The sequence below is a fragment of the Oncorhynchus keta genome, chromosome 5 (assembly GCF_023373465.1).
Source record: "Oncorhynchus keta strain PuntledgeMale-10-30-2019 chromosome 5, Oket_V2, whole genome shotgun sequence".
NCBI classification, from domain to species: Eukaryota; Metazoa; Chordata; class Actinopteri; order Salmoniformes; family Salmonidae; genus Oncorhynchus; species Oncorhynchus keta.
The window spans coordinates 4,048,413-4,076,397 of record NC_068425.1 but is presented as its reverse complement, the minus strand read 5'-3'; the positions used below and the strand labels follow the sequence as shown (position 1 = coordinate 4,076,397).

At 43.8% G+C, this 27,985-nt stretch overlaps 1 protein-coding gene across 2 annotated transcripts; it reads left to right on the top strand.

The window, feature by feature from the left end:
* Positions 1-12: 12 nt before the first annotated feature.
* LOC118384329 (vesicle-fusing ATPase-like) lies at positions 13-27,852 on the top strand. 2 transcript variants are annotated; one of them, XM_052518512.1, is made up of 22 exons: positions 13-176; positions 11,459-11,544; positions 18,151-18,250; positions 18,454-18,493; positions 18,722-18,888; positions 19,126-19,233; positions 19,549-19,624; positions 20,595-20,750; positions 20,998-21,197; positions 21,867-22,032; positions 22,211-22,285; positions 22,425-22,612; positions 22,796-22,891; positions 23,050-23,206; positions 23,437-23,570; positions 23,965-24,031; positions 24,274-24,353; positions 24,512-24,646; positions 24,777-24,890; positions 25,111-25,166; positions 25,617-25,660; positions 26,735-27,852. In XM_052518512.1, exons 1-21 carry the CDS (start codon positions 165-167, stop codon positions 25,645-25,647), a joined length of 2,244 nt encoding a protein of 747 aa, XP_052374472.1. In that variant the 5' UTR covers positions 13-164; the 3' UTR covers positions 25,648-25,660; positions 26,735-27,852. The 2 variants fall into 2 exon arrangements, with proteins under 2 accessions (XP_052374472.1, XP_052374471.1); XM_052518511.1 differs by lacking the exon at positions 25,617-25,660.
* The last annotated feature ends 133 nt before the right edge of the window (positions 27,853-27,985 follow it).

The window sequence follows — 27,985 nt, the reverse complement described above, 5'->3', positions numbered from 1 at the left end:
CGTCTGTGTAGTATGCAGTGCGTGAAGCGTTGGTTCCTCCTGCGCAGCTAGATAGGTAGGATACAGTCCATCTGCCTCTGCCGTCTCCGTCCGCTTTCAGTGCTGCCGACTGCCATATTAATTACCATTCAGAGCTGCACCTCTGAACATCACCAAACTCGAAGATGACGGCCCGGGTAAGATATTTTCTCGGTTGTTCAATATCTCTTTGTCAAAATAAAACATTTCTTTCGTTGTAAATAGAATACAATTCAGAGTGTGATGTATGGCTTCCAGATACGCGAAGAAAGGAGGTCGCCAGCGTTCAAATCGCAAGAATTTAGCTGCAGCAACGTCGCGCCTGAATGTCAAGTTCGACGTCCGCTCTGCTATTTCAATGCAGAATGTTTTTTTACGCCCTGGCATTCAGCTTGATAGGCACCCGCACAATCTGGTTTTGACGGGTCGCAGAAACCATTTATCTGTCTTGTAGAATCATCCTACAGTCAGCGCTAGGAAGCTACGGGCCTCTACAGCTAGCCACTGCATTGGCTGAGTGAATCGGTTGAAGCTATAATCCTGGATTTGACATGTCTTTTAGCCGACAGAATGCTTAAATGGGCAATTAAAACCTTTTATAAGATATCTGTGCAAAAAGTGCTTGTAATAATTTTGTGGAAAGCATATCACAGCAGCGCACGCATGCGTCCTTGTCCATAGCACGACCTCCCTGTCAATAGCACGACCTCCTTGTCCACAGCACGACCTATATACAGTAGCCTATGGCAGTTTTGTGAGTCCGTAGTATAATCTATGCTTTCTTGCATTGGAAAGCTATTTTTGTGCTATCTAGATCATGGTTGGGCAAACCCCCTTTTGTATGCCCACGGATCAATTTCCAAAAAAAATTTTTTTTAATTGGGGGGGGGGGGACTCAGTCAGGGTCAACTTACTGTTGAGAGTTAGAATGGTGGAAGAAACAAGGTGTAATTTCAACACGGGGTTGTGGATCATCTGCTGTTCCCTTGTTAGGCCTATGTCAGTCACTGACAGTCACTTCATTAGCCCGTGTCAGCTTGCATTTGTTTGGTAAATTATTCTTGCCAGCTATCTAAACGTGTAGTAATCATGGTCGAATTACCGACATGGTCTCCCCATTGATTTTGTTAGTCACTCTCACTCAGATATCATATTAAAAACTGCAAACATTTCTCTCCACTCTATGGCAAAATGTGTAGAATTGCACGAAATTAACTCTAAAACAAAAAAAGGCCCCCACAAAAATAACCTATGGCCACCAAATTTCTTCGAGGCCTCCACCACCATCAATGTTGCCTGTCCCTAATTAAGACGAAGCAGGGCATGACAAGCAACAACCTGTTGCCGATAAAGATGCATTCCAGCCAGGCAGCCACAACCTATAACAGGGGTAAACAACCCTGTTCCTGGAGTACCGCAGGTATATATGCTATGCTCAACTTGAACAGACAGCACCTGGCTGATGCATTTCGTAGGTCAGCTTTGACCTGCCTGGCCTGCTGATATGGAGTGATGCCAGTGTGCTGCCAAATTCCTATTGGAAATATCTTATATCACTGGATTTTAATCACAGGATGGAGCACAGTTTAGAGCTGGTCGACTGTCAATTTATGCACCGCACCTTGTATGCATGTAGGCCCATCACTATTGCTGATTGAAGCTCTTCTCCTGTCTCTCCCAGTTTAAAACCATTACATGTCGTGGGAGATCTAAGCTTGCCCATTGAATTTACATAGCTCAATGCAAAATTGTAATATAGGCGTGGCATAATAGCATGAGGTTTTCAAATCAAGGCCTATTCCATTGGTTGATGTTGTTGCCCGCCTGCATTATCCAAACTTGTATCCAGAAGACATCATTGGCAATACCCCTCTGTGGTTTGAGAATAAGACCAGAGGTGCAATTTGTCAAAGTCTGACTAGCGCTGTTGTGTTCTTTTTAAACAACTCCGCCAGAGGTGTCTGTCACAAATTCCAGGGCCCTATGCACTGCTGAGTTACATGACAAGGCATTTTTTGGGTGAACCAAAAATGAAATTACAAGACAGTATTGAACATGCAATCTTTACACTATGAAAATAACAGAAATGACATGATTTAATGTAGTATTGTACTCCTTCTTGCCGTTAAGTGTCAAGGCAATGATTAGCTGTTGTACATTAGTTTACTGGACTCGGCAGTTCGTTTCAGTCGACAGACTTGTTTAAGGCAGCTGATGATACATTTTTAGTCAGTCGCAAGGCATGAGTCAACTGTGTCCACTGGCATTGGTCTCCCTCCTTCCCTCGCCCTTGCAGAGTGCACTGCACATTGTTGCTGGGCCTAGAGTGTCAGAGCTGCTGAGAGGGACATAGATGGTATCACAGCCTGACAGCACACAACGGACATTTTACAACAGAGGGAAATAGCCTACATGAATACCCCTTACAAAATGTTCTTACTAAGAGTGAACCATAAGAAAGGACGCAGAGTCACTATGAAGAGTAGACCTAGGGATTGTATACCGTAGATGGCTGTCAGAGAATAACCTTCGTTTGTGTACAGAACCAGTCAAAAGTTTGGACACACTACTTCAAGGGTTTTTCTTTATTTTTTACTGTTTTCTACATTTGAGATAAATAGTGAAGACATCAAAACTATGAAATAACACATATGGAATCATGTAGTAAACAGAAAAGTGTTAAACAAATCAAAATACATTCTTCAAAGTAGCCACCCTTTGCCTTAATGACAGCTTTGAACACTCTTGGGATTCTCTCAACCAGCTTCATACGGTTGTCAGCTTGTCACGCCCTGACCTGAGTATTCTTTGTTTTCTTTATATATTTTGGTTAGGTCAGGGTGTGACATGGGTGATGTATGTGTTTTTGTACTGTCTAGGGTTTTTTGTAGGTTTATGGGGTTGTTTACCATCTAGGTGTATTTAGGCAACCATCTTCTTTGGGTATTTCGTGGGTTATTGTCTATGTCTAATTGCCTGTGTCTGCACTAGTATTATTATAGCGTCACGTTCGGTTTGTTGTTTTGTATAGTTTGTTAAGTGTCTATCTTTATTAAAAGTATAATTTATTCTAATCACGCTGCGCTTTGGTCTCCTCCATTCGACGAACGTGACACAGCTGTAATACATGTGTGCCTTGTTAAAAGTTCATTTGTGGAATTTCTTTCCTTCCTTAATGCGTTTGAGCCAATCAATTGTTTTGTGACAAGGTATACAAAAGATAGCCATATATGGTAAAATACCAAGTCCATATTATGGCAAAAACAGCTAAAATAAGCAAAGACCCAGAGTTACCTCTGCTGCAGAGGATAAGTTCAATGGAGTTACCAGCCTCAGAAATTGCAGCCCAAATAAATGCTTCAGAGTTCAAGTAACAGACACATCTCAACATCAACTGTTCAGAGGAGACTGCGTGACTCAGGCCTTCATGGTCGAATTGCTGCAAAGAAACCACTACTAAAGGACACCAATAAGAAGAAAAGACTTGCTTGGGCCAAGAAACAGGAGCAATGGATATTAGACCGGTAGAAATCTGTCCTTTAGATCTGAGATTGTCCAAATGTGAGATTTTTGGTTCTCTTTGTTAACCATTATTTTACCAGGTATATTGACAGAAAACACATATCTCGTACACCAAAGAGTTGCAGGGCAGAGGAGAAGAATGTGCCTATTTGAAAGTTATAACAAAATAAGTAGCTCACGACATGTTTCATTTTTGGAAAGTAGCTCTAACCATGGGTTCGATGCACACAGACCGCATAGACCACATTGAGGAATGTGCACAGCACAATGGCGAGAGAGATGGATAGAGACTGTTTGGGGAAGTATGCCTAATCTACTTTGAAGAACTAGTAAAATGATAACTCTGCAGCATACTTAGGCAGGCTAGCTTAGCTTAGCTAAATAGGATGACTAAGGACAGTACAGTATGGAGAGAACAGAGATAATGTTGGCTGGCTGCTACTGCCTGAGCAGAGATGAGATGATGGCTTTAAGAAATATAAATAATAAAGTCATCAAATAAAAGCTACGTAATATACACAATTGAAATATTTTATTATTTCATAGTAAATTCCTATTTTGTCTACCCAATGTCCACCCAATGTGGACCTGACGGAGACAATGGGATATTGAAAATATTTTGGCAATCCCCATAAAAATCTCAAATTATTTTAATGTCATAATTTTTTGTGCATTAAATGTGAAAAAAGAAAATGGAAATCAGAAAACCGGGATAATGTTTTTCATAATCGAACCGAAACCAAACCGAACTCGAAAATCACTAAGCACTAACATGAGGAGACCAAGACCAGTTTAAACATAACAAGAACATGAACCAGAGGAGGGTTTAATGATGAGAGCATTTTAGCTCTCCACAATGAATTTATCTAGGCTTCTGGTAAACTAATTATCTCAGAACAGCATAGTGTCAAACATCAAACATCTCCCTCGCTGTTAGTCACGTGTTCAGTAATACACACCACTGTTGTATCTGACATAGAACATTGGTCTCATTTAATTAATTCAGTCTGCAGCCATGTTTTTTAAACCTCAGAAAAGTCACACGACAAAAACACTAGCCTCACTAATATTTCTATAGGCCAATATATGCACAGCATATATTGAAAATGTTATAACAACATGGGTTGTAAGTCTTTATAGCCATATCTCCGCAATGCGTCGTGCCTAAGAACAGCCCTTAGCCGTGGTATATTGGCCATATACCACACCCCCATGCATTATTGCTGAATTATAGCCACATCTCTATATGTATATGTTATGTGCCTATATACACATATACATGTGTATGAGTGTACAGTGTGTGTGTGGGTGTCTGTGTAATATGTAATCCCTGTGTTGGTGTAGGGCCTTCATCTGTGTGAGTGTTGAGCTGCAGCTATATTTAGAGCGAGTGCCACTATGTGCCGTGGGGTCATTGCAGTGGACCAGGCTTGAACAGTTCAAACACTCTTTTAATCAGACACACAATTAATCTGACAGTTGTGACGTGATTATGCTTAGACTGGTCCTTCTGTAGCTCAGTTGGTAGAGCATGGTGCTTGTAACGCCAGGGTGGTGGGTTCAATCCCCGGGACCACCCATACGTAGAATGTATGCACACATGACTGTAAGTCGCTTTGGATAAAAGCGTCTGCTAAATGGCATATATTATTATATTTTATTATATTAAGACCTCGTAGTGCAGTTGAGGTATTCTCTCGGATTCTGAGCAGGGTGATGAGCAGGGTGTTTTGTCTAGGACAAGAGCAACCTTCAGATGTGTCCTCTTGCCCCGCTGTGATTGGTTCACTCGCTAAGCAGTGGCGCGTTCCTCAAACAAAGAGCTTGCAGCAGAATCAGCGAATGAGGACAAATAAAAAAAAAAGAACTCATGTGAGTTTAATTGTATTGGAATGGAACCAGGAGGCATAAACATCCTTGGTAGCAAAATCTGCCTGATATATTTTGAAAAGCTTGAAGCTTCATTGCCCGGCTGGACATATGTAAAAAAATATATATTCAAAAGTATAATAATCATGTTACAATTATCTCTCATCTTTCACATTTGTCAGCTAAATTGTCACTCAAATATAGGATGGGAAATTCCCTACTGCACAACGTAGCCAAATTGCACAGAACAAATACAAGCACATGATCTTTTTGAATCTTCCTTCCTTACAAAACATGACATACCCTGCAGGTTTGATGTGTCTGCATGGTCTCTCGCTGCCAATAAATCTCTCCAACTTCAATGGAATTACTTTCCAGTAGGGGAAGACAGCCAAGAACTAACTTAAAGTGATTTATCTGAAATTTAATAAGGAATTGGCTTTCAAACCTACCGTATTAGCTCAATGTCTTTAGCTGCTTCTGAATTCATAACACATACAGTTGAAGTTGGAAGTTTACATACTCCAGGTTGGAGTCATTAAAACTCGTTTTTCAACCACTCCACAAATTTCTTGTTAACAAACTATAGTTTTGGCAAGTCGGTTAGGACATCTGCTTTGTGCATGACACAAGTAATTTTTCCAGCAATTGTTTACAGACAGATTATTTCACTTATAATTCACTGTATCACAATTCCAATGGGTCAGAAGTTTACATACACTATGTTGACTGTGCGTTTAAACAGCTTGGAAAATTCCAGAAAATGATGTCATTGCTTTAGAAGCTTCTGATAGGCTAATTGACATCATTTGAGTCAATTGGAAGTGTACCTGTGGATGTATTTCAAGGCCTACCTTCAAACTCAGTGCCTCTTTGCTTTACATCATGGGAAAATCAAAAGAAATCAGCCAAGTCCTCAGAAACAAAATTGTAGACTTCCACATGTCTGGTTCATCATTGGGAGCAATTTCCAAACGCCTGAAGGTACCACGTTCATCTGTACAAACAATAGTATGCTAATATAAACATCATGGGACCACGAAGCCATCATACCTCTCAGGAAGGAGAGATGAATGTACTTTGGTGCGAAAAGTGCAAATCAATCCCAGAACAACACCAAAGGACCTTGTGAAGATGCTGGAGGAAACAGGTACAAAAGTATCTATATCGACAGTAAAACAAGTCCTATGTTGACATAACCTGAAAGGCCGCTCAGCAAGGAAGAAGCTACTGTTCCAAAACCACCATAAAAAAGCCAGACTACGGTTTGTAACTGCACACGGGGACAATGATTGTACTTTTTGGCAAAATGTCCTCTGGTCTGATGAAACAACAATAGAACCGTTTGGCCATAATGACCATCGTTACGTTTGGAGGAAAAAGGTGGAGGCTTGCAAGCTGAAGAACATCATCCCAACCATGAAGCACGGAGGTGGCAGCATCATGTTGTGGGGGTGCTTTGCTGCAGGAGGGACTGGTGCACTTCACGAAATAGATGGCATCATGAGGCAGGAAAATGATGTGGAAATATTGAAGCAACATCTCAAGACATCAGTCAGGAAGTTAAAGCTTAGTCGCAAATGGGTCTTCCAAATGGACAATGACCCCAAGCATACTTCCAAAGTTGTGGCAAAATTATTTAAGGACAACAAAGTCAAGCTATTGGAGTGGCCATCACAAAGCCAAGACCTCAATCCTATAGAAAGTTCCTGGGCAGAACTGAAAAAGCATGTGCGAGCAAGGAGGCCTACAAATCTGACTCAGTTCCACCAGCTCTGTCAGGAGGAATGGACCAAAATTCATCCAACTTATTGTGGGAAGCTTGTAGAAGGCTACCCGAAACGTTTGCCCCAAGTTAAACAATTTAAAGGCAATGCTACCAAATACTAATCGAGTGTATGTAAACTTCTGACCCACTGGGAATGTGATGAAAGAAATAAAAGCTGAAATAAATAATTCTCTCAACTATTATTCTTACATTTTACATTCTTAAAATCAAGTGGTGATCCTAACTGACTTAAGACATGGAATTTAAAGTTTAAATGTATTTGGCTACGGTGTATGTAAACTTCTGACTTCAACTGTATCCCTGTGCTGACTCTAGATGCCCTTCAAAATCTGACCTGTTCACTCGCTTACAATGGTTTCAAGTAAAGATTGGTGTAGGGAGAACTGATCCCAAATCAGTTTGTGAAATAGATTGTGTATGCACTTTTTCTGGTGCCATTATGAGAACAACTGATTGGTAGACATAATATACTGGTAAGATTGCCAAACTAACATAGAAAAAGTAACGCCTCATTTGAAATTATTGCATAAATTATTGCAACTTGTGTCAAGTTGTCTTGATGCCCTTTGGGTGGTAGACCATTCTTGATACAAATGGAAAACTGTTGAGCGTGACAAACCCAGCAACTTCACAGTTCTTGACATAAACTGGAGCACCTGGCACCTACTGCCATACCCCGTTCAAAGGCACTTATATCTTTCATCTGGCTCATTCAACATATGAATGGCACACATACACTATCCATGTCTCAAGGCTTAAAAATCATTCTTTAACCTTTCTCCTCCACTGATTGTAGTGGGCTTGACAGGTGACATCAGTAAGGGATCTTAGCTTTCATACTGGTTTCACCTGGTCAGTCTATGTCATGGAAAGAGCAGGTTTCCTTAATGTGTTCTATACTCCGTTTAATTGTGTTTCTACTGTATACATCATTGGGTGAACCTGATGCACTAAGCTGGCTAGAGGCATAGGTGAATGGCTCCTCCTACTGGTTGCATCCATGCATATCGATCTCCAGCACAGACATCTTGAATGTATACCTCCCCCAGGACTCCAGCTGATGGAATATTGAAAAGGGATTCCTGAAATAAGGCAGGAGAAAAAGCCCAGAGTGTTCTGAACTACAAGACTGCAGGGCTGGGCGGGGCATCAAGATTTAGGATTGTGTGTGTGCGGTGTGTGTGTGTGTGTGTGTGTGTGTTTATACCGCAATCATAAGACGGATCAGCAAACACCCTCTATTCTTAGTCCTGACTGCAGCGTACCACCACCAACGAGCCATTTGTGATATATGTTTTGAATACAGTCTTCGGGGGTTTGTGGGGCGTGACAACTTTGAATCCAAATGGTGTCTCATTAAATGCATTGAATTCTGTTATGAATAAGGGTTTTATTCTTACGACATTTTCAAAACCATGGCATGTCTTGCTTGTTTGTGCACAATACAGCTCCTATTACCATTTTAATTAGCCATACATGACAGTAACCCTGGGGTTCCATCCATTCATCACATAAACTCACCAAAAATACGAAAGATTTCTGCTGAAATTCACATTAGTTCTCACATTAAGACAATATTTTATGTTTACAATGCGAAGAATGAATCTCTTCCTTTATGTAAGATCTACACAAGACTGTTAAGCATATATGACCGACAAAAATGACAAAGGCTACCAGATTTTTGGCTGTGATTTATAGTAGACGCTTAGCTTGCTAAAAACTCACATTTCAAAAACAAGACTCAGACCAATTTATTTAAATTCACTGACGTCAAAATGTCCACATGCTTTGGTGCAGTTCAGGACGGGAACAAAACTAAAGTGAGTGAAATAAATGATAAGAATGACCCCAACTCTGCATGCGCTTGCCACTTGCCACTGTCAAAGTGGCATTCCTTGGATTGTGAACCAATGCACCCGATGCTGCTTCAGCTCTCTGACAGACAGTGGTCCTGGCTGTCTCAATTCTCTGTCTTACGTCCTCCTCTTCCCCTCCCTCTTTGCTTGCGTACGTTGGCCCCCAGGGTCGTAATATTTTTCAAGGTACGTATGTAAGTCGAGGAAATGACTGTATGAACTCCCACGCCACCCGCTAACGTCTAACAGCTTCGGCAGTCAGTCGGCTTTACTGAAAGTAGCTTTATCCTCCTCGTCAACTCCCAGGGTCTATCGAAAGCACCCCCCGCTGCCGCCGCTCTCACCCCTGGTAGTGACTGTCTCAGGAGAAACTATATCGACATGGTACATATCATCTGCCATTGCAGATCCATTGACGGAGTTGCAAATGCAGAGAGGGAAAATATTTGATTGAGTGCACAAGCAATTCATTATCATCCATTACTCCCCCACTGCAGTTTCACTAAGAGTGTACAGACCTACTCAAGCGGAAAAGCTTAAAGCCTATTTATTTGTCTTCTGGCTGAGCGAGCGCTGGCGGTATGGTAGATGAAGGGGTAGACTAGACTGCATGTGGTGATTTTAGAAATGGGGCAGGGCAGTGTGCCAGCACTGCAGTGCAATACGCACCTCTCTATAACTTACCACAACCTAAGCATTCCCTTTGCTCCCAAACATTGCGACTCCCGACACCCTCTGCCCTTTCTCCTCGCTCTCCGCTCTCCAGCCGCCAGCGCTCAAATGTCAGACAAGCAAGCGTACATGGCAGGCCCGTGTCTAACTATGAGTAAGCTAAATCAGAGATGGCTATGGCAAGCACATCTTCACAGGGCATGTTCGCAACCAACGTATAGGATTGTATAAAATCGAACTGAAATGAATGGCGATTCGTCTCCTTGTTATGTCATTAATTAAATATTAAAGGCCCAGACTAAGACCACACCTTATGACGCCCAGACGAAGATGCAACATATTTAGACCCAGGCCAAACCAGTTGTTATTTCAGTCCAACTTGGCTCTGACAAGTGATAGACTTGCGTGTTATTTCACTCATACATGGCCACATACAGTAACTGAAAAGATGTTATTCAAAGATGCATCTTGACATCACGAGTTGAAAATAAATGAAGACTGCGGTCTCATCATAGACCATAAACACAGACCCAGACCAAGACTGTGTATTTTGTCGTCACAACAACCTTTTTGTAACATGGCCTTCTCTGGGATTTTTAATTGGAACAACATGTTCTTTCTTTTTCTCATCTTTTCTCTTTGAACTGAAAGTGTTCAGAGGTTTGTCTTGTGTACCAAAGGGAAGACTCTGTACTGCATAGTGTCCTTGGTATGTTGTGACAGTTCACAGGCGGTCTGGAAGCTGTGCTCTTAGCAGCAAACAAAGATTGGCGAGATTCATTTTCACTCTGTAACCTTTTCGCTCCGTGAATTCGCGCGAACAGAGCTACGGAAGAGAATGTCAATGCCGTGGATCCGTGCGATAGTCTGACATAAGAGTGTAGAAACTCGCCAACAAGAATTGTGTTTCGATAAGTTGCCGCGACTAAGAAACAAGTGTTATTTTGCCTTTTGAATTTGCCTTTGGTTCCATTGTATTTTGTATGTCATCTGTATGTCTTGTAACTACTGTAACAGATCCTAACAAATGAACTAACTAGCTAACTGTGTCGGCTGCTTGTTGCTGCTCTCTGCCGTTGGCTGTTTCAAGGCTGGTTTTATATACGCATTTGACTGTCTTGTGATGTTGAACAAACATTGCTGTTGCCTAATGAGTTGAAATATGTTGAATTTGGAGAGAAACTAAACATGATCAATGTTCCACCCAAAGAAATTCTGTGACATATCTACAGGAATGGTTCATTATATACCCAAACACCATAGTGTGAACTACCAGAATTGAACTGAATGTTTCTTCATGATTTTTGAAGTCAAAGTGTCTCCTGGTCGTTTCTTAGCCTCAGTCTCAACAAGGAAACCCAAGTTGCTTGATGATGCTACGAAATGTCAACTGAGTTTTCCTTTGGGAAATGGAAAGGAAATGCTGCGTCACCACTCAACTACTGGAGTGATATCTCCCCTTCAACTTATCCCACTTCCTTCTTCCCTCCTCTTCTCTTCTCTCTGTTTATCTACTTTTTTCTCTCTCTCTCTCTCTCTCTCTCTCTCTCTCTCTCTCTGTTTATCTACCTCTCTCTCTCTCTCTCTCTCTCTCTCTCTCTCTCTCTCTCTCTCTCTCTCTCTCTCTCTCTCTCTCTCTCTCTCTCTCTCTCTCTCTCTCTCTCTCTCTCTCTCTCTCTCTCTCTCTCTCTCTCTCTCTCTCTCCTTTCTTTCTTTCTTATCTCCACTGCAGACGATGCAAGCGGCACGATGCCCGACAGATGACCTGTCGTTGACAAACTGTGCTGTGGTGAGCGAGAAGGATCTGCAGTCTGGACAGTGAGTAATCACACTATACAGTGTAGCTCTCTGCAGTCTGGACAGGACAGTGAGTAATCACACTATACAGTGTAGCTCTCTACAGTCTGGACAGTGAGTAATCACACTATAGAGTGTAGCTCTCTACAGTCTGGACAGTGAGTAATCACACTATACAGTGTAGCTCTCTGTAGTCTGTAAAATCACACTACATCAGGGTTCCCCAACTGGCAGTTTTCTGAGCTTTTCTAAAGATCTTTTTTTTCATTGTTGGACATAAAAAGACTGTAAAAACACCAGACAACCAGCTCCAAGTGATTTTCAATTAGGAAATCTGTTCCCAAGTATTGCTACGCATAATAGAGAGACACGTGAATGGATACAAACGTAAGCAAGGTTTGAAATGATTATATTTTTGTCAAATATGATATATTTTAGGGCTTCTTGCAGTCAATTTGCAGTCTACAAATTGTAACGTTCCGGGTCCCCAAACGATCCGCTCAAGATAAAACCGCCCCCTGGCTGAATCTAGTTGATGATCCCTGGTCGACTTGCTATAGTCTGGTGTAGCGTTTACCACTTGGGACCTCACATGCCTTACAATAATGTATGTACGAGCCCTGTTTGAGCACAGTTTTGGCCACTCTGCCTCTGCTTCTCTGCACTGTCACACTATCTTCCCATTTATATTTATATTCCTATTTATATTTATATTTATATTCCTATTTATATTTATATATATATATATATATATTTAAATATCGAAGGAGATCAATCTTCAAAATGTTGAAGATTGTGCCTTAGTATTTATTTCAGTGTTCTCCCTAGATCTATTCTTACTTTAGGTGGAGTCCAGGGAGCAGATAGGTGTGGCTAATGTTGCCTTAGTAACAACAGGAGAAACGCTGTTCACATCGACTCTGTAAGGGCAGTTACAAATAAGCCATTGGAAAAAAAGAGCACAAGTCCTTGCGGTGTATTGGTGTGACGTACTCTCTGTAGTCTGGACAGTGAGTAGTCACACTATACAGTGTAGCTCTCTGTAGTCTGGACAGTGAGTAGTCACACTATACAGTGTAGCTCTCTGTAGTCTGGACAGTGAGTAGTCACACTATACAGTGTAGCTCTCTGTAGTCTGGACAGTGAGTATAGGACGTCACCACGTCAGTAAAGGAATGTGAGGGATTTTTTAAAATGTATTTTACCTTTATTTAACTAGGCAAGTCAGTTAAGAACAAATTCTTATTCTCAATGACAGCCTAGGAACAGTGAGTTAATTGCCTGTTCAGGGGCAGAACAACAGATTTGTACCTTGTCAGCTTGAGGATTTGAACTTGTAACCTTCCGGTTACTAGTCCAATGCTCTAACCGCTAGGCTACCCTGCCGCCCTGGACAGTGATTTTGTAAAGACATGAGTCTGGTTGATGTAATTCAGTATAATGTCTTAATTTAGCACGAGTTGTAAGTATACGAGTGAACAGTTGCGACAAGGAAAATGTTGGAAAACGATAGTTAAATCTGAAAAGTGAGTTAGTGTTGAGATGGAGATGTGGAGACGGAAAACACTGTGCCAAAGTTTTGACAGCTACAGTGAGCCTGCTACGCTAAGTCCACGCTGGACCAGGTGGTTGATGGCGGATGGTAAAGGATTAACACTGTCCTGTGACGTTGATCCGGTTACAAAACAACGGAGGAGAGCTTTGCTTCTACGTCAGGCTGGGACAGATGTGCAGGACATTTTCTTCACACTCGAACCAACGGACAACGTCATGCCTCGAACACACCGACAGTGAGAGTGAATTGCGCAAAATAGGACGCAGCATCATCTAGATATGTATGCAATAAAAGTGCCACATTCATCAGCTGCTACCATTTCTGTCAAGCCGTCCACACGTACAGTTTGAAGCATACGTTCGGTAAATCCAAGTTATGCACCACACCGAACTTACTGCAACTGCCTCTGCAACGCAGAGTTTCATTGGAAATGAATGTAATTCTGGCGTACCAAAAAGCAAAACTGCCCTGTCGGTGTGTTCTAAGCGTCAGGGCTGTGGTTGTGTTAAACGCATACTTCGTGCCACAGGTGAACACAGCGTTCGCGAGAGACAGACATTTTATCGACTGACACACAACACTGGTGAGACAGTTCAGCAATGTGTTACTCGTCTTAGACAAGCAGCTAAAGACTTTGCTGGAGATAAGGACAATCAGATTAGAGATGCCATACTTAGCAAGTGTAATACTGAATATGTGCGAGGAAAACTATTGGAGGAGGGCCCTGGGCTAACATTAGCACAATGTGAAAGAATTGAAGTGCAAATGGCCGCCGTGCATGCGAGTACAGATGCTAAAGATAATGAGACCGTGCATCATGTTTTCAGAAAGGAGAGGAAATATCACAAAAACGGCTGAGACAGGATGAAACGTATCGGATGATATCATCGTCCAGGCCCCAGACAAGGTGACCCATGACCAGCGGCTACATACTGTCCTCAACAGGCTGGGGAACTGTGGGCTGACTCTCAACTCAGAAAAATGTCAGGTCAACATGGACAAATTGGTGTTTATGGGCCATGTTACACTCATAGAGAGGCGTAAGGCCCAGAGCTGAACGAGTGAGAGCAGTGGTCGAGGCCAGGGAGCCTGAGACGGCATCAGAGGTTCCTTTGCTTTCTAGGTTCAGTGGGCTGCAGCAGTAGGTTTATTGCCCAGTTCTCTACACTCTCAGAGCCTCTGCGGAAGTCGAACCAAGAAGGAAACAACATTCCACTTCGGACCGGAGGCATTTCAGACATTTAAAGAGTAACTGGCTGAAGCCGCGACACTCGCATACTTTGACAAAGACGCGCCCACGAAAATAATAGCAGATGCAGGACCAGTGGGCCTAGGAGCTGTTCGTGTGCAAGAACAACAAGGATAACTTGTTCCAGTCTGTTATGTGAGCAAGTGTCTGTCAGAGTGTGAACGTAGATATTCACACACTGAACGTGAGGCCCTTGCATTGGTTTGGGCTTGTGAAAGGCTTCATCAGTGTGTACACGGCAGGGAATTTGATCTAGTGACTGACCACGAGGCTTTAGAGGCTATTTTACAGTCCTCGCTCAAAGCCATGCGCTCGCATCGAACGGTGGGTGCTGAGACTCCGACCCTATGACTTTCGAGTTGTCCACATGCCGGGGAAAAAACAACACCGCTGACCATCTGGTCTCGTCTAATTGGGAAGACTGCAGTGAAAGACTCACACACACATAAAACAGAGGACTATGTAAGATTTGCGGCTGTGAACGCGACTCCAAAATGCAATGACCACACGGGAAGTGGAGGAAGCATCAGCTGCAGATGAACACCTACGAGAGGTGAGAAATGCTATTCAGAATGGGTGTTGTGAGACACGCCAGGCATTTGCACCCATCGCAAATGAACTGTGTGTAATCGGACAATTAGTCCCAAGGGGAAAGCTTCCAGATATAGCAGAGTGACCTGGAGGCACGGGGCAATAATGTCGAGCAGAAAGGGAAATCCAAGATCTATGCCGACAGCCGCCGCAGAGCCAAACCCTCCGATGTGGACGTCGGAGATCAGGTTCTCCTAAAACAGGAGAAAACAGACGAGTTCACAACAACTTTCAACAAGATGCCACACACCGTGGTCAATAAAGAGGGAAACAATTAGGTTGTTCAATCTCCAACTGGAGCCAGGTATTGAAGGAATACAACATTCGCTGAAGAGGTATATATTTGAGGAGCCGGATCCACAATCAAAAGGACCACACACAACTGAAAGAGACTGTGGAGCAGAGACGGCACATAGAATCCAAACCAGGGACCACCTGTGAGGGATCACCACAAAGATCACAGACACCCGGGCAAGTCAGGCCTCGCCGACAAATGAAACTGCCACAGGAGTTATCAGACATTGTAATTCAATAATGATCCTGTACCGAAAGGGGTAAAGAGAACCAAGTATAAACTGAAAAATGAGCAATATAAAAGGACGAATGCGAAGACTCTGAATGTCTTGAGTTACGCTGTGAGGGGAAAAAAAGTGCAGAATGTTTTGTTACGGACGAAAATTAAGAAAAGTCCATTAGGAGAACATAAATAATAAGACATTGAACAGATTTCAGTTGTTTATTAATAACATAAAGGTTGCTGTACAGATAAAGAATATGTGATGTTGTGTAGGTCAGGTTGACATTGAAGTTCATATCCAAGTAAGGGGGGGGGTGTTGTGTATAGGACGTCACCACGTCAGTGAAGGAATGTGAGGGATTACACGGACAGTGATGGAGCAAAGACATGTTGAAGTTTCCCTCTGAGTCTGGTTGATTTAATTAAATAGAATATCTTAATTTAGCATGAGTTTTAAGTATACAATTGAACAGTCCTAGCATTGACCCTTGTGGTACTCCATATTATAACTAGTTGTTGAATAATGAATAGGAATCAATAAATAGTTGAATTCAATAGCAGCTTTTCCCACCTGATTTCTCTTTGCCTCTTTTCTGCTCATTGTTAGCAACCACACAGAGTATAATCTCTTGTTAATTTGAGATTAGTCCTCCAGCCATGGAAACCTCAAAGGGGGAAGGGAGGGAGTGTTGTTTAGGATCATGTTGTTGATTTGAACATATAGCCCTGCCACCTACCCTCTCCTCTATTCCTGGGAAATGTTGGATTTGTTTTTTCCCCTACATGGCTGTTCTACCCACAATTAAATTATATTTTAAAATATAAATAAGTTGTTTTGAACACTATAGTTTCTCCATTACAGTGGGGGTTTTGACTGAGATTTGCATCTCCTCTGTTTCCTCTCTGCAGAACTAGTACACAGCGGTCTAAATATGTGTTCATTTTTCTATTGTCATACAGTGGGGCAAAAAAAGTATTTAGTCAGCCACCAATTGTGAAAGAGGCCTGTAATTTTCATCATAGGTACACTCAAACTATGACAGACAAAATGAGAAAAGAAAATCCAGAACATCACATTGTAGGATTTTTAATGAATTCATTTGCAAATTATGGTGGAAAATAAGTATTTGGTCACCTACAAACAAGCAAGATTTCTGGCTCTCGCAGACCTGTAACTTCTTCTTTAAGAGGCTCCTCTGTCCTCCAATCGTTACCTGTATTAATGGCACCTTTTTGAACTTGTTATCAGTATAAAAGACACCTGTCCACAATCTTAAACAGTCACACTCCAAACTCCACTATGGCCAAGACCAAAGAGCTGTCAAAGGACACCAGAAACAAAATTGTAGATCTGCACCAGGCTGGGAAGCCTGAATCTGCAATAGGTAAGCAGCTTGGTTTGAAGAAATCAACTGTGGGAGCAATTATTAAGAAATGGAAGACATACAAGACCACTGATAATCCCCCTCGATCTGGGGCTCCACGCAAGATCTCACCCAGTGGAGTCAAAATGATCACAAGAACGGTGAGCAAAAATCCCAGAACCACACGGGGGGACCTAGTGAATGACCTGCAGAGAGCTGGGACCAAAGTAACAAAGCCTACCATCAGTAACACACTACGCCGCCAGGGACTCAAATCCTGCAGTGCCAGACGTGCCCCCTGCTTAAGCCAGTACATGTCCAGGCCCTTCTGAAGTTTGCTAGAGAGTATTTGGATGATCCAGAAGAAGATTGGGAGAATGTCATATGGTCAGATGAAACCAAAATAGAACATTTTGGTAAAAACTCAACTCGTCGTGTTTGGAGGACAAAGAATGCTGAGTTGCATCCAAAGAACACCATACCTACTGTGAAGCATGGGGGTGGAAACATCATGCTTTGGGGCTGTTTTTCTGCAAAGGGACCAGGACGACTGATCCGTGTAAAGGAAAGAATGAATGGGGCCATGTATCGTGAGATTTTGAGTGAAAACCTCCTTCCATCAGCAAGGGCATTGAAGATGAAACGTGGCTGGGTCTTTCAGCATGACAATGATCCCAAACACTTTGGCCTAGCCAGAGATTGGCCTAGCCAGTCTCCAGTACTCAACCCCATAGAAAATCTTTGGAGGCAGTTGAAAGTCCGTGTTGCCCAGCAACAGCCCCAAAACATCACTGCTCTAGAGGAGATCTGCATGGAGGAATGGGCCAAAATACCAGCAACAGTGTGTGAAAACCTTGTGAAGACTTACAGAAAACGTTTCACCTCTGTCATTGTCAACAAAGGGTATATAACAAAGTATTGAGATAAACTTTTGTTATTGACCAAATACGTATTTTCCACCATAATTTGCAAATTAATTAAATTAAAAATCCTACAATGTGATTTTCTGGATTTTTTCCCCTCATTTTGTCTGTCATAGTTGAAGTGCACCTATGATGACAATTACAGGCCTCTCTCATCTTTTTACGTGGGAGAACTTGCACAATTGGTGGCTGACTAAATACTTTATTGCCCCACTGTAATTAGTGCACCGTTTTTGCTGTGAAGGTACTGTCTTTTTCTGATTTCATACTAAAAACTATACTCTATAATCATCATTCTAAAAAATCGTTAGCAGAATAGCTGTTAGGTGGGGGGGAGTATTTGTAAATATCATATTCTATTGAGGTCATGCCGTTGCCTGCATATATGGAACAGATGTCCACGAGTCTCTCTAACCCTCTCTCTACAGACATGTGACTGTGAAGACTACGCCAACTCACAAGTTTGTGTTCACCACAAAAACCCACCACGCCATAGTCCCTGGCACTATCGCTTTCAGTCTGCCACAGGTAAAAAAAACACACACACACTCCAGATCTGTATATTATACTGAATGTTCAATCTATTGTACAGTATACCCATAGACCTATTTATTCTCTCTCTCTCTCTCTCTCTCTCTCTCTCTCTCTCTCTCTCTCTCTCTCTCTCTCTCTCTCTCTCTCTCTCGCTCTCTCTCTCTCTCTCTCTCTCTCTCTCTCTCTCTCTCTCTCAGAGGAAATGGGCCGGTCTGTCCATTGGACAGGAGGTGGAAGGTAATTCACTCCATTTCATGAATGAGTCTCAGGAAAAGAAAGCTATGACCACAGCACTGCCTCATTGACACTGCACCCTGCACAGTCCCTAATATACTGTACCTTCACACCTTGACCATAGCTCATCTTAACATACAGTACCTATTTCATTTGACAGTACAGTATTTCTGCGAGTACAAATTATACGGTACTAGAAACATATCTGACACCAGTCCTCTCCCTTCATAGTGGCCAACTACAACTTTGACAAATCCCAGCAGTGCGTCGGTGCCATGACTATAGAGATCGACTTCCTCCAGAAGAAGAGCACGGACACCAGCCCCTACGACTCAGACAAGATGGCCAGCGAGTTCATTCAGCAGTTCAACAACCAGGGCTTCTCTGTCACCCAGCAGGTCAGTCAGAACAACAAACACTCCAGCCGGTCACAACTCTTCACACTTTTCCTGCACACTTCCCTTCCCTGGAGCTACATGGAAAAAAGACTGGTGGCTAAAGTCAATCAAATTGATTTTAGATGTGGGTAAGAGTGCAAACTTGGGAGGATTGGGATGCAACCTCACACAGCCTTCCTCTCTCCTCTCATCCTCTCTCTTCCTTTCATCTATTATTCTTCCTGCCCCCCCCCACAGATGGTGTTTAGTTTCTGCGACAAACTCTTTGGGCTGGTGATCAAAGACATTGAAGCCATGGACGCCAGCATCCTCAAGGGAGAGCCAGCATCAGGCAAGAAGCAGAAGGTACCCAGAGTTACCATTGACCTACTGCTGTAACAACTCAACCCTTCATGATATGGGCACACGTCGGTATTACCCCCCTTCCTTGAAGTAATCCATGATTAGAAATGACTGGACAGATGAATGCCAAGGGGTGGAGCCCTTGCTTTCACCTGCCCCTTCATTTCGAACGGGGTCTCTATTTGACGAGGGAACGTGCTGCTAGGGAGCTGGTCAAAGTCCAAAAGGAACTTTGCAGAATTGTACGAGTTTATTTGGAACAGTTATTTGTAATAACCAGTAGTTGGTAATAATTCCAACAATTCCCGTTTCCCTTAGATTGACATTGGCCTGCTGGTGGGGAACAGCCAGGTGGTTTTCGAGAAAGCAGAGAGCTCCTCCCTCACGTTAGTTGGTAAGTTACAGAGGAGTACATACAGAATACAGGTAGATTATGTAGCAGCTACAGTACCAGTCAAAAGATGGTACTCACCTACTCATTCAAGGGTTTTTCTTTATTTGTACTATTTTCTACATTGTAGAATAATAGTGAAGACTTCAAAACTAGATGTCCTAACCGACTTGCCAAAACTATAGTTTGTTAACTAGAAACGTGTGGAGTCGTTGAAAAACACGTTTGACTGACTCCAACCTAAGTGTACGTAAACCTCCGACTTCAACTGTATGTGATATTTCACTTTTTTATTTTGAGTAAATTTGCACATTTCTAAAAACCTGTTTTTCTTTTGTCATTATGGGGTATTGTGTGTAGATTGATGAGGGGGAAAAAATTATGTAATCAATTTTAGAATAAGGCTGTAACGTAACAAAATGTGGAAAAAGTCAAGCGGTCTGAATACTTACCGAATGCGCTGATAACACTCTCTGTGTCCATGGGACAGCCCATCTTCTGCACCATTAACTACCCTGAACTACACTGGACTATGTACAAACTGGAAAAAACATATCAATTTATTGTACTAGGGGACTTTAATAAAGGAAATCTGAGGAAAAGGCTTCTGAAATTCTATCGACACATCTGTGCTTCAAACACAACACTGACCCCTGGATCATTGCTACTCTCCCTTCTGGGATGGCTAGAAGTCCCTCCCCTGCCCTCCCTTTGGCCAATCAGATCACAACTCCATTCTGCTCCTCCCCACCTATCGGCAGGAACCTAAATAGGAAGCTCCCCATGGTAAGGACTGTTCAACATTGGTCTGACTAATCGGAATCTATGCTTCAAGATCATGCGGACTCTGAAATGTTCCGGGAAATGAACCCGTCTTTATCCACTGTTACCCTTTTTTCATTGTAAAGTCTAATTGAGTATGTTTTTAATGCATTTTAAAGAAAGTTGTGTTTGATTCCTCTCTGCCCACCAGGCAAGGCCAAGACCAAAGAGCAGCGTCAGTCCATCATCAACCCGGACTGGAACTTTGAGCGCATGGGCATTGGTGGTCTGGACAAGGAGTTCTCCGACATCTTCCGCCGAGCCTTCGCCTCTCGTGTCTTCCCTCCTGACATCGTGGAACAGATGGGTAAGGCTCCCCACTCCTTGGTCTTCGTTAGATCGTGCGGGTACTACCTACAGTGGCGGGCACAAAAAAAGTAAGGTCGAGCCACGGTATTGGCAGAACAATTTGCCGCATTGCATGTGCAACATTGCGCCTCTCGGTGCCTCCTAGTGATAATCTGTCACAAACTAAATTGTCTGTGTACACAACTGGAGCTGTGATTTCAAATATTCAGAGGTCTATAGACAGTCATTGTTCCATTGCCCCCCAGGTTGTAAGCATGTGAAGGGAATCCTTCTCTTCGGGCCTCCTGGTTGTGGAAAGACTCTGATGGCCAGGCAGATTGGCAAGATGCTCAACTCCCGCGAGCCCAAGATCGTCAATGGCCCTGAGATCCTCAACAAGTTTGTTGGAGAGTCTGAGGCAAACATCCGCAAGCTCTTCGCAGATGCAGAAGAGGAGCAGAAGAGGGTGAGTGGCCAACCACCATCTTTTTTTTGATGACCAGAAGTAATTAATCGAACTAAAAAAAATCCATCCACGGCATCCTGAGTGGCGCAGCCGTCTAAGGCACTGCATCGCAGTGCTCAAGGCGTCACTACAGACCCGGGTTTGATCCCAGGCTGTGTCACAGCTGGCCGTGACTGGGAGACCGATGAGGCGGCGCACAGTTGGCCCAGCGCTGTCCGGGTTAGGGGAGGGCTTGGCAGGCCAGGAAGACCTTGTCCCATCGTGCTCTAGCGACTCCTTGTGACAGGCTTGGCACCTGCAAGCTGACCTCGGTCACCAGTTGTACAGTGTTTCCTCCGATACATTGGTGTGGCGGGCTTACTGGTTAAGCGAGCAGTGTGTCAAGAAGCAGTGCTGCTTGGCAGGGTCGTGTTTCGGAGGATGCATAGCTCTCGACCTTCGTCTCTCCCGAGTCCTTACGGAAGTTGCAGCGATGGGACAAGATTGTAACTACCAAATTGAATATCACAAAATTGAGGAGACAAAGGGGTAAAAAATGTTTGTTTTTTAAAAATCCATCCAAGAGGATAAGATCACAAACAAATGTTATACGTACATGCATGACTGACTGTCTCCCTCTCTGTCTCTTCATCCTCTCTTCCTACTCACCCCTCTCTCCTCTCATCCTAGCTGGGTGCTAACAGTGGTCTGCACATAATCATCTTTGATGAGCTGGATGCCATCTGTAAGCAGAGAGGTACTGGGCAGGGCAGTACAGGAGTCCACGACACAGTGGTCAACCAGCTGCTGTCCAAGATAGACGGAGTAGAGCAGCTCAACAACATCTTGGTCATAGGTAGGTAGTAGGTACACTCTTCTATAACATACTGGTCATAGATGGTTCGATTTGAGGTATAGATACCAATCTTACCCTAAGCCTCACATAGCACTAGAGATGAATGCAAGACTCTGGTTTAACTAGTAACTCCATCTTTAACTTTGCATCCCCCTTTCTCTCGTTCTCTTCCCCACAGGGATGACCAACAGGCCTGACCTGATAGATGATGCCCTGATGAGGCCTGGCAGGTTTGAGGTCAAGATGGAGATCGGTAAGAATACCACATGTTCTCTTATCTCCTGGCTTGTTTCTTTTCATGTGTTCCGCCACCCTTTATTGTGTTATTGTAGTGACCTCTCTCCCTCCCTGAATGCATTTTTACCTTCCTTCCCTCCCTCCCTCCCTCTCAGGTCTTCCGGATGAGAAGGGGCGTGTTCAGATTCTCAACATTCACACTAATAAGATGCGTGACTTCGGCCTGCTGGCGCCTGATGTGGACGTGAAGGAGCTGGCTGCCGGAACCAAGAACTACAGTGGTGCTGAACTGGAGGGGCTGGTCAGAGCTGCCCAATCAACAGCCATGAACCGCCACATTAAGGTTAGAGTCCAGCCAATCAACAAACATGAACATCCATGATACTATCCAATTGGCGCCTTTGAACACCCATGACATGGTTATGCTCCACCCCTTAGCAAGGTGCTTTGAGGGGCTAACGCTGTCCTTTTAAGTCTACTGTATACCACAGTCAGATCAGACTGCTAATTCTTTCTGTGTGTCCAGGCCACAGCCACAGTGGAGGTGGACACAGAGAGAGCCGAGAAGCTGCAGGTCACCAGAAGCGACTTCATGGGCTCCCTGAACAACGACATTAAACCAGTAGGCATCTCTCTACTATATGTGTATTTTTACGTAGGACAGGCGGAAAAGTGAACAGGGTGTCATTTGAGATGGACCCTTAAGACTGTCATTCCAATCTTGAAAAGTTCTGCCCACTCCCCTTCCTCTTTATCCTCCTCCCTCTCTTCCTCCCCCAGGCATTTGGTTCCAACCAGGAGGACTACGCCAGCTACATCATGAACGGCATCATCAAGTGGGGCGACCCTGTGACCTGTGTGCTGGATGACGGGGAGCTGCTGGTGCAGCAGACCAAGAACAGCGACCGCACACCGCTGGTGGCCGTGCTACTGGAGGGTAGGCCTGACCACACGCACGCACGCACGCACGCACGCACGCACGCACGCACGCACGCACGTGCACGAGCACAACACACGTACACACACACACACACGCAAGTGAGCGTAGGCACATGCAGGTGGAGCTCACACACTTAAGCGCACACACACAGTTGAATAACAGCCCCCCCCACACACACACACACTCTCTCTCACTAACAGTCCTTATTTGTCCCTCTGTCCTCTTAGGACCCCCTCACAGTGGAAAGACGGCCCTGGCTGCCCAAATCTCGGAGAGCTCAGAGTTCCCCTTCATCAAGATCTGTTCCCCGGACAAGATGATCGGTTTCTCCGAAAACTCCAAGTGCCTGGCTATCAAGAAGGTGGGTGTGAAGCCTGGCACCATGACAGAAAGATGGATACCTGCACACTGTTGAATTTTCCTGCAGTTTTATTCAGTGTTTTGACCCAGATGTCTTTGTAAAGCTGGCAACATGCCCATAGAAAGAGATGGCCACTGTCCCAGAATCTGGTCGAATGGTAGACTAGATGTGGCACTGCTGACTCTGGACCACGCATTGCCCCACAGAGTTAGGGGTTCGATCCCTGGGTCCACCGCTCTCTTTACTAGCGACTTCTCCTTCCCTTTTCCTATCTGACGTAACAATAATAACTGAGAGCAGAGGAAAGAGATTATTACCAGTACTTCCTGTATGGCATTATTATGCAGTCCTGTTGCGTCATTTAACTCGGTATCCCCTGCCTTCCTTCCCTCAGATCTTCGAGGACGCCTACAAGTCTCAGCTGAGCTGTGTGGTGGTGGACGACATTGAGCGTCTCCTAGGTGATTGTCTGCCTCCTCGTTCCTCTGAAACCTCCTTCTCCTTCTAGTCTAGCGGGCCTCCCCGATCCGTCTCTAGTGGAGCAACAAACTGGTATCTCTCTTTTAAAAAATTTCCAGTGGCGCCGCAGCCTAGCAAAGCGCTGTGTCTAAAAGCCAAGGCCCGGTTCTTCCATGCTAAGGGAGTCACTAGTGGTTCCGGTCCGAAGTACCGTTCTGATTTCTTTGTGCTCCGCTCCTTTTAGACTACGTTCCCATTGGACCTCGCTTCTCCAACATGGTTCTCCAGGCCCTGCTGGTGCTGCTGAAGAAGACTCCTCCGAAAGTGAGTGTTCACTGTTCAGTACAACACGGGCATGGCTGCATTACTGAATGTAGGTGTTGCGTTATGCTAATGTGTTTAGTTACACCGGCCTGTGTGTGCGTGTGCGTGTGCGCATGTAACGTGTGTGTAACTCTGTCTGTGCTTTACTCTGCCTACAGGGCCGTAAGCTGTTGATCATCGGAACCACCAGCCGTAAGGAGGTGCTGCGGGAGATGGAGATGCTGGACGCCTTCAGTACCACCATCCACGTCCCCAACATCTCTACTGGAGAACACCTGGTGGAAGCCCTAGAGGTACGCACACTCCCGCAAACTAACGGGTGAACACACACGATATACATATCGTCGAAGAGTTTCAGTAGTTAATGCTGCTGTCCTGTCTCGTGTGCCATGTGTTTACTCATTGACGTTGTATCCATTGCAGCTGCTGGGAAGCTTCACGGACGCAGAGCGGGTGACCATCGGCCAGCACGTCAAGGGAAAGAGGGTCTGGATTGGCATCAAGAAGCTCCTGATGCTCATCGAAATGTCTCTGCAGGTCAGTGGCAGCCAGCGCTCCTCCTCCTCCTCATCGTTCAGCTGCAGAACAGTCGACCACAATCGTCGCCTCGTAGCTATGGTCGCTAGAAAGGTTTCATGCATCAAGTGGCAAATGGCTTTCTACGGTAGAGCCTGCATAATGCCACATATGCACTGTCAAAGTGTGTGTCTTCTTCTTCTGTAGTGTTAATCTTTGTTTTCCTGCTTCCTTCCTCCAGATGGATGTGGAGTACAGAGTCACCAAGTTCCTGCAGCTTCTTAGAGACGAGGGGGCGTGAGTACTCCCCGGCCCCTCCCCCCTTTCCCGCCCCACGCAATCACCCTCACCCTGCCTGCATGCGACTCAGTCACGGCCTCCCAACCGCTTCCTTTCTTTGACTTTAAAACCCGGCCTTCCTCTCCTGCGTATCCTTTATTCCATTTCTATCTCTGTGAATATTACGACAATGATACACAACAACAGGCACCAGGCTAAAGTTTGAAAAAGAACATGATTTACTAGTATTGTAACGAGTATAGTAGTAATACTAGTATATCAGTGTTACTTAACTGACACACCGACACAAATGGGATCCTATGAACATGAAACCCTGTGACACGCTTGTTTATGTTCTTGAAGAGGGGTATGAATAAAGTTGTCACACTCACTTGACCTGCCCGCTGACTGCCAATGCGGTCAGAGTATCAGTCGTTGACCGGTGTCATCTCATCTTGTCCTCACCAGGTTGGATGATGCCAACCACATCCGAATTTAAGCTGTCGCCGAGGGTAAGGGCACCAGTAGAAGCTACGAGGCTAGCTACCCAGACATTTAGCTAGCTTCCCTAGCCACCTCCTCTAGGTTTAGGGAATAGCTTCCCTCATTCAGCTTCATTACAATGATGTCAACGTGTTAGAGCTCTAGAAGCCCCTGCTAGCACTTCTGAGATCATTCCTGTGTCTTGTATACCTTTACAAGAAATACCCTCTGGCCAACTTGTGCTGTGTGCGACCGAATTCTACATGACAGTGATCACGTTATCACCCAATGACACATCAAGCATATGCAGTTGCGGTCAAATATGTCAGCTTATGGGAACGGATTTAACACTTGTCATTAAAGATAGCTATTGTTTAGGTAAACTGACATCATCTGTCCAGACATTTTATGCATGACGTACCTGCCACTCCTGTTCCTCAATCATGTCTATGCAATAGAAACATTACATACGACAACCTTATCATCATTCCCTCCCTGTGTCATGACCTACCGTGACGTATTGTCCAGATTGTCATTCAGAGGCTGCTTTGACCCCACTGTGATAGTCTCTGACAATGGACACCACTTATTCCACATTAGCGGTGCATAGCCTCAGTCCTCAAGCCCTTTGAACTACAGACTGACTCCATCGAGTACCAGGGAGAAACAAAAGCAGCTGTCCTAGATTGCTGTATTTGGGGGGTCGGGAAGTTTCTCTTTACGAATAGTCCTGAAGCATTTTTGCTTCAAGCTATCCGACAAGATAAAGAAGTCTTAGCTTTCATTTTGAATAGACATTCTATGCAATTACCGTATATTAGAGAGGTCATTAAAGTGCTAAAATTACTGTTAACCATAATGGTGAACCATATCTTTTTTTCTTCTTGTTTTATAGCATATTATTATTATTATTATTATTAAGTCCTGTTCAACATTTGTTTGGTTGTTGTTGTGTTTGGTTGTTGTTGTGTGAGTACATGCTGTAGTACAGTCCAATGTGGTTTTACGATATGTCATGCGTTTAAGGTGAGGGGGGACACTGGTAAATCATTGTCACCCGAATCTGTTTTCATCGTCATATCTCTACACGTCTGTCTCTCCAGTGAACGCACCGACCGCAACGACCACAGCTACAAGTTCGACTAGAGCTGAAGGAGCGTCTGACCAAGAGGCAAGAGGAGGAGAGGAGGACGCCCTCTGTTCGCCATCCATTCTCATCCAACCAATCCGGGAGGGAGAAGAAGTCGCCCCGCCCCCTCTCACCCACGCATGTTTCAGAGGCAACTGGCGTCATCATCCATCCACCCGACACTTATCGACATATCACCTCGCAGAAACCTATTGAAAATCGTACTGTTCCAATATGTTATCCGTATGAAGCGCAATATGGATTGCAAAAGTGCTGTCTTGTGGATTGTGCGTATATTTAGCCACGTATGTTTTAGCTTCCTGTATTTACAGTGCTGCGTATCTGTCTTGCTATCTATATTTATGCAGACCAGTAAGATATATCAGTCTTGAAAACATGATATCTGTATTCTATATACACATAGATTCATATGAAGCGCAAGGCATCGCAACTATTTGAATATTCCGATGATAACATAGACAGTGTGGTGGAAGTGAGAAGTGTCGTTTCAGGTGTAAATGTATTCCCCCCCCCCCACCCCTATGTTATTTATTTTCTGTACATAGTATATATAAGATACAGTATATCATGACTGATTCCAAATCATTCTATTGACTATTATTGAGTAATATATCAGTATTGTTGTTGATCTCACTCCAAACTTGAAGATTGTGGTGTTGGATTATAACTTGGTTGTAGTCTGTCTAATATAGATACCGTGTGTGTGTGTGTTCGAGACCAGTGTTAAAACAATTCAACACTTTTGGAAATGGTATATGTTACAAAGAAACTTTTATTACTTATCAAATCAGCTCTGTGTGACTGTGATTTTCAATATTTTGTGTGTGTATGAACACGCATTGCTTCTGTGTAAGAGTGAGCGTGTTTGTGTCTGTGCGCAAGTACAGTATGTGTGTAATTTCATCCAAATTTGACCAGTCTGTTGTTGCGATGCATTTGTTAATTTATTGCTTTATGTGAACAGTGCTTTGTTGTCAAAAGCTATTTTTATGTTCTGTGAATTGACCATGTGTGTTGACATGCCGATGTGTTATTGCAATAAAAGCACAGGTACACAAGGTTAGAACAACACCTACCTCTTAAGTCTCCATTTTTGGTTTAGCTGTTTGTGTGAAGAAGGTCAATTGTCAAAACCAGCTCGAGCTGTACAGTGCTGTTAGCAGTTGATGTCACTCTTCAATTAACGCAGACCCCAAAGCAAATC